Source organism: Scylla paramamosain, chromosome 40, assembly GCF_035594125.1.
Source record: "Scylla paramamosain isolate STU-SP2022 chromosome 40, ASM3559412v1, whole genome shotgun sequence".
Taxonomy (NCBI): Eukaryota; Metazoa; Arthropoda; class Malacostraca; order Decapoda; family Portunidae; genus Scylla; species Scylla paramamosain.
The window spans coordinates 10,715,604-10,721,603 of record NC_087190.1 but is presented as its reverse complement, the minus strand read 5'-3'; the positions used below and the strand labels follow the sequence as shown (position 1 = coordinate 10,721,603).

The 6,000-nt window shown below is 40.2% G+C and overlaps 1 protein-coding gene and 1 long non-coding RNA gene across 2 annotated transcripts in view; both read left to right on the top strand.

Annotated features, from left to right (window-relative positions):
* The window catches only part of LOC135092416 (isocitrate dehydrogenase [NAD] subunit gamma, mitochondrial-like), a 67,012-nt gene that overhangs the window by 37,718 nt on the left and 23,294 nt on the right, over positions 1–6,000 (top strand). The window contains exons 3-5 of the mRNA XM_063990897.1: positions 607–642; positions 1,396–1,503; positions 3,287–3,399. Of these exons, the coding sequence (XP_063846967.1) occupies positions 1,421–1,503; positions 3,287–3,399 (196 nt within the window). The 5' untranslated portion in view covers positions 607–642; positions 1,396–1,420. The remainder of the gene's footprint in view (positions 1–606; positions 643–1,395; positions 1,504–3,286; positions 3,400–6,000) is intronic.
* LOC135092419 (uncharacterized) lies at positions 3,412–4,727 on the top strand. Its single transcript, XR_010262860.1, has 2 exons — positions 3,412–4,391; positions 4,497–4,727. It is a non-coding gene; the product is annotated as an uncharacterized LOC135092419 (long non-coding RNA).

Genomic DNA, 6,000 nt, shown 5'->3' with positions numbered 1-6,000 from the left:
AAATAAGGGAGGTTAGGTGTGTGGTGGGGGAGTTATAGGTGTGTTGTGTCGTCTGCTATTAAGGCGTATAGGTTTTATTCGGTCAGGTTATTGTTGTTTTTATTTATTTATTTGTTTGTCTTTGTAGAGGAAGAGTAAGGGGGAAGTTAATGTTAAGTAGAGAGACTGGAAGAAAAAGTAGGCTTAATTTAGTTCTTTTTTGAGAGAGAGATTATGTAAAAGTCATTTAAAGAGAAAGAAGGAGAAAAAAAACGCACTTAATATTCATTTGTGTGCGTGAGACAGACAGAAGGAGAGAGAGAGAGAGAGAGAGAGAGAGAGAGAGACGAACAGGCACAGACGGACAGAGAAACAGACCTATTTATTAAAGAGAGACGAACAGACAGACATAGAGATAAAAACATATAATTCCCTCCACATTCACTCCCCTTCATACTCGTATATATTAATAAATAAAAAAAAAAGACTGACAAAGAAATTACACATAACTTTAATCTTAATCTGCTCCCATCCACCGAGAGAGAGGAGAGAGAGAGAGAGAGAGAGAGAGAGAGAGAGAGAGAGTAATGGCAGCACCTCACCCTTGTTTCCCCCTCCCCCCCCCAGGTGTCCCCAGTATGCTCCAGGCGAGGCTTCACAGCGGTAAGTGTTTGCTGTTACTGATATTTTGTTATTCTTTAATTCTTTACTATTTTATCTGCCATTTTGTTTATTTATTGTTTTGTTTATTGTTTACTTTTTCTTGTTAATTATTGTTTTGTTTTATTTATTGTACTTTTCATTATTTTATGTGTTTATTTATTATTTTATTCATTTGTTACTGTTCTGTTCTTTTATTACACTTCACTAATTATTTACTGTTTTATTCATTTTATTTATTGTGCTTTCTACTATATATTTATTTACTATTGTTCTGTGTAGTAGTAATAGTAGTAGTAATAGTAATAGTAGTAGTAGTAGTAGTAGTAGAAATATTGCTTGTCTGTATTAGTGTCATATTTGTATCATTATTATTATTATTATTATTATTATTATTATTATTATTATTATTATTATTTCTTCTTATTTTTTTTTATAGATGCATTAAGTTTAAAATCAAGGCAAATATAACATTTTCCTCCATGTAAACACTAAACATAGTCTCTGATCACGACTGTTCCCTAAGTCAAAACAACACCAGAACACTTCAGAACACAGATCTTAGAGTTATATTGATGTATTAAAAGAAATATTAAGTGTATGTGTTTCACCTTAATATACAGAAAAATAGTAAACTTGTATTAATAACTGGAAATTCATATAACATCTCTCCTCCTCCTCCTCCCTCCTCCTCCTCCTCCTCCTCCTCCTCCTCCTCCTCCTCCTCCTCCTCTCCTCCTCCTCCTCCTCCGCCAGGCCCAGCCCTTCCCTGTGGCGCAGTATGGGGGTCGCTTCCACAGTCACCATGATTCCAGGTGATGGGATTGGCCCTGAAATGATGGGATATGTCAGGAATATCTTCAGGTAAGGTGATGACGGCAGGTGTGTGTGTGTGTGTGTGTGTGTGTGTGTGTGTGTGTGTGTGTGTGTGTGTGTGTGTGTGTGTAATGTCCTGTGTTTTAGAGTTTGGTTGTTATGTTTATCGCTAAGGCTGTGAATGCTCCATGCACAATCACACACACACACACACACACACACGCACACACACACACACACACACACACACACACACACACACAGAGTACAAGGGGACGCAATAAGAAGTTGAAGAAAGTTAACTGTAGGAGAGACATCAAGAAGTATAGTTTTCCTCACAGAAATCTGAAGGAATGGAATGACTGTAGTGAAGACGTTGTAAATGCCAAAACTGTCACTGCTTTAAGACCAAACTAGATAGATATAGGGACGGGATACTGTGTGACTACTTCCCTCACGTAAACCACAACCAGGTAATCACACACACACACACACACACACACACAGCATGGTCATTCAGTGCATTTATTCCTTTGGCTGATTGCTTTGTCAGGATAACTAACTTTATTTTCCTCTCTCTCTCTCTCTCTCTCTCTCTCTCTCTCTCTCTCTCTCTCTCCTCTCTCTCTCACTCTCTCTCTCTCTCTCTCTCTCTCTCTCTCTCTCTCTCTCTCTCCTCTCTCTCTCTACTCTCTCTCTCTCTCTCTCTCTCTCTTATACAATTTCTTTTTATTGAGGATGTAACACCTGTTTGTGCAGATGTTGGTGGAGGTCAAAGTACAGGTTATTCTGCGTGGAAAATACTCTATACACTCAAGTATTTTGAGGCGTTGTTTGGCCGCGGCATGAAATTCAAGCGTAGCCCGGCGACAGACACAGCGGCTGGGGTGGGGAATGCCGTGGCAGAACACACAGGCCTGGATGTCCGTTAGTGAAATTGTGAGTTATTCAGCCAAGATTTGGAGGTTTGCTGGGATGACAAAGTACAGTTCAGTTACCAGTAAACATTATACAGTGATAGTATGGATGCAACAAATGATAAAATAACAAGCAGCGAGGCACCATGCACTGCTTGTTGGGGCGGGGGTGGGAAGGAATGAGGCCAGCAGCAAATCAGCTCGTTGTTAGTCGGGTCACACAGTTTCCCTGCAAGACAGTGACAGGGAATACGTTCAGGTTGTACTGCATAACTTAAAGTAATGCGGAGTGTGTGGGCAGGGTGTTTCTCCGTCATGGTTACTCACCCACCCTGGCCGCTGTGTCTGTTGCTGGGCCACACTTGAATTTCATGCTGCGGCCAAACAGTGCCTCAAAATGCTTGTGTGTATAGAATATTTTCAACTCAGAATATCCCATACTTTCACCTCCACTGCACAAACTCACACTGCACCCTGTATAACTTTTTTTTTCACTTTCCTTCTATTTTTCCTCATCTTTCCTCACTTTATTTATTTATTTATTTGTTTATTTGTTTATTTATTTTTTTATTTGTTTATTTATTTTTGCTTTGTTTATTTATTTTTTGTACAATGTCTTTCTGTATCCTTGCTTACTGTGTATGTACGTGTGTGTGTGTGTGTGTGTATAGCAAAAAAAAAAAAAAAATCTATAACATCCCATCTCTATACCTCATCCACTCTTCCACCTCTTAAATTTGCAAGCACTTCCACCATTTACTGTCACCATATCCACACACACACACACACACACTCCACTAAACACCTTTCCCTATCCAAACCACCTGCCATCCACTTCACATCCCTTTCATAACCACCTGTACCACTCCACCTCCACCTTATCCCTTGAGTCTTACCTTCAGCCCCTCCTTCAGGTATGCAGGAGTGCCTGTGGACTTTGAGGAGGTTCAGATCACCAAGGATTCCACGGAGGAGGAGTTTGAGAAGGCCCTGGTGTGCATCAAGCGGAATGGTGTGGCCCTCAAGGGTGGGTGTCCTCTTCTCTTTGTCCCCATGTGGTGTGCTTTGTAGAGTAGTTGTAGGAAGAGGAGGAGTGGTGGTAAGGGTAAGGTTTTTGTAGTTATGAATAGTGTTGATGGCAAGGTGAGTGTAGTAGTAGTAGTAGTAGTAGTAGGGTTAGGAATTATTGTAATACTAACTGTACTACTGCAAGCAATATTGATGGTAAGGTAAAAGTAGTAGTAGTTGGAGGAGGAAGAGGAAGAGGAGAAAAATGTAATGCTGGCTATAAAATTCTGGCCACAAGCAATATTGATAACAAGGTAATAGTGTAGTGCTGGGAAATTAATTATGTATATTTCTACTTTTTTCCTAGGCTAAGGCCCATGTAATGTGCCAGGATGACCAGAATCTCAGTACCATGTGACTAACTCCCCCCCCTTCCCCTCCTCTCCTCAGTGTCCTTTTGTCCTTGCTTTCCCCCCCCCCCCTCTCAGCGTCACTGTGTTGACCACTTCTATAACAAAATTTACCCCGTGAATAAACGTAATTTCTCCTGCTTGGCCAGGTTATAGAGGCGAATTTTTCACCTAATCCCAGAGAATGGGGAGCCCTTAATACGATAAAATTAGTTCTATAATGGTAAGGTCTTAAACCAGCTCAAACAAATCCCAGATAATTACGCCGCGCCAATGAGGTTGACGAATCTGATAAGTCTTCTTTGCTTCGCTGCCCTGTCACCCCTGTTGCTACGCAAGCCGGGAAGAGATACCAGACTTTGACTAATTCCCCAATTGATTTCAAAAGTCCATTGAATTAAACTTCTTAAAGTAACAACTATAAAGTAAACAGTAACTTAATTATTCATATTTTTCATCCCTGAACTCACAACCTAGTCGCCCCCCCCCCCTACTAAAAACAAAATTATAACTTAATAAATTTCCCCATTGGAAACCTTTATCCTTAGTTTCCCGCCGATTTCCTCACAAGCAAAGCCAGTCTCTCTCGGATTCTCCTCAGGTGAGCATGCGGTCTGATAATCTCCTCCTCCATTTCTTGTAATATTAAGTAAGTGTTTATTTAACAATAATTTACTAAAGTCAGTCTCTCTCGGATTCTCCTCAGACCCTCTTGGATTCCCCTCAGATATTCCTGTTGATAAACTATTTCTGAGTGGATAGATATTCGCATTTTTTCGTTCTGTTTTTGTTGGTTTTCTCCACGGGACTAGTGAAACCACCTGGTTCGAGATCACCGTGTGAGACTGTCCTCAGGTCTATACATACTTTTTGGGTATATATTTGTTATTTATTTATTTATTCTCTGGTCTCCCCCACAACTCAGTAGTCGCGAAAATATCTCCATCGTAGTTTTTATGTAATTGAAGAATACGCTACCATTTATTTTGTATTTCTGAATTACGTAACTGAAGAGTAAGCTATCATTTATTTTTGTATTTCAGAATTATGTAACTGAAGAGTACGCTACCATTTATTTTGTATTTCTGAATTGCTTTCTTTTTATTATTATTATTTCGGATTATTCCATTATTTATTAAAAATCATAAAAGTGTCAGTACTTGTATTTCTCTTAATCTAGTGATAGGATTTGTAATTATCGTGTGCCACAAGGGAACATCACACCCCTTAGAGGGCACTAAACTGGTGAGCAGCGGTGGCATTTATTTCGCGACTGACCGAAAGAGGTGGAGACTGGAAATAAGTGTAAATGTTGAAGGTGGCACTTGTAGGGCATAGCCAGATTCCCCGGCATCTAGAGGTAACAAATGTGCAAATTAGGATATTCAGAGCCCCTGGAGCAAAGGCTAGGACTTTCTTTGAGGATGATCGGTTAAATCGAGTACTCGAGTGGCAACATGACTTGACCATCTTGTGGATAGGCAGCAACGACATAGAAACATCTACCAATCCCGCTAGGATTTTCTCCGATGTTAAGAACATCATCAAAGAAATCGCTGCCAAATGCCAATCACTAGTGCATGTCTGCCAAATTGAACCCAGGACCAACCCTAGGGGAATATCAGTGGAGAAATATAAGAAATTCCAAGTAGGAATCAATAATAGAGTAAAGAGAGCCCTGAAGACCCCAAACATTCATTTTAATAATATTCAATTTGTACAAGAACTGAGCGAGGATGGTGTTCACTGGGATGAGAGAGGCCAAGCTCAAGTAATCAGTAAGATCAAAAGAGTTATTGAAGGTCACAGTAGCAATAGAGAGGCAGTGGAGTAGAACACATTCTCCTGGAAGAAGAAAACCTGAGCGCATACTGTGTATCGCAGGTCACCTAACAATCACCCTGAGAGATTGTGTTCTACACCCAGTACGTTAAACTTCCATGTGAACAAAGATGACTGATAATGTTCACCTCCCAAGGGGTGGATTAGACCCGTGGCAGGACTTAATGGATCATAACACCAGAGAGAGCCTGGGAGCAGTTAAACATGAAAGTAAAGGGAAAGACTTGAACACTTTAGAACAGGAAGTAGAGGAACTAAAGCAAATCTTAAATCAACAAAATCAGGTAATTGGGTGTTTGGCTAACATCCCTAATTTACACAGAGCACCTAGCACTCCCACCAAACCCCGAGATATCCCAATTCTTGAA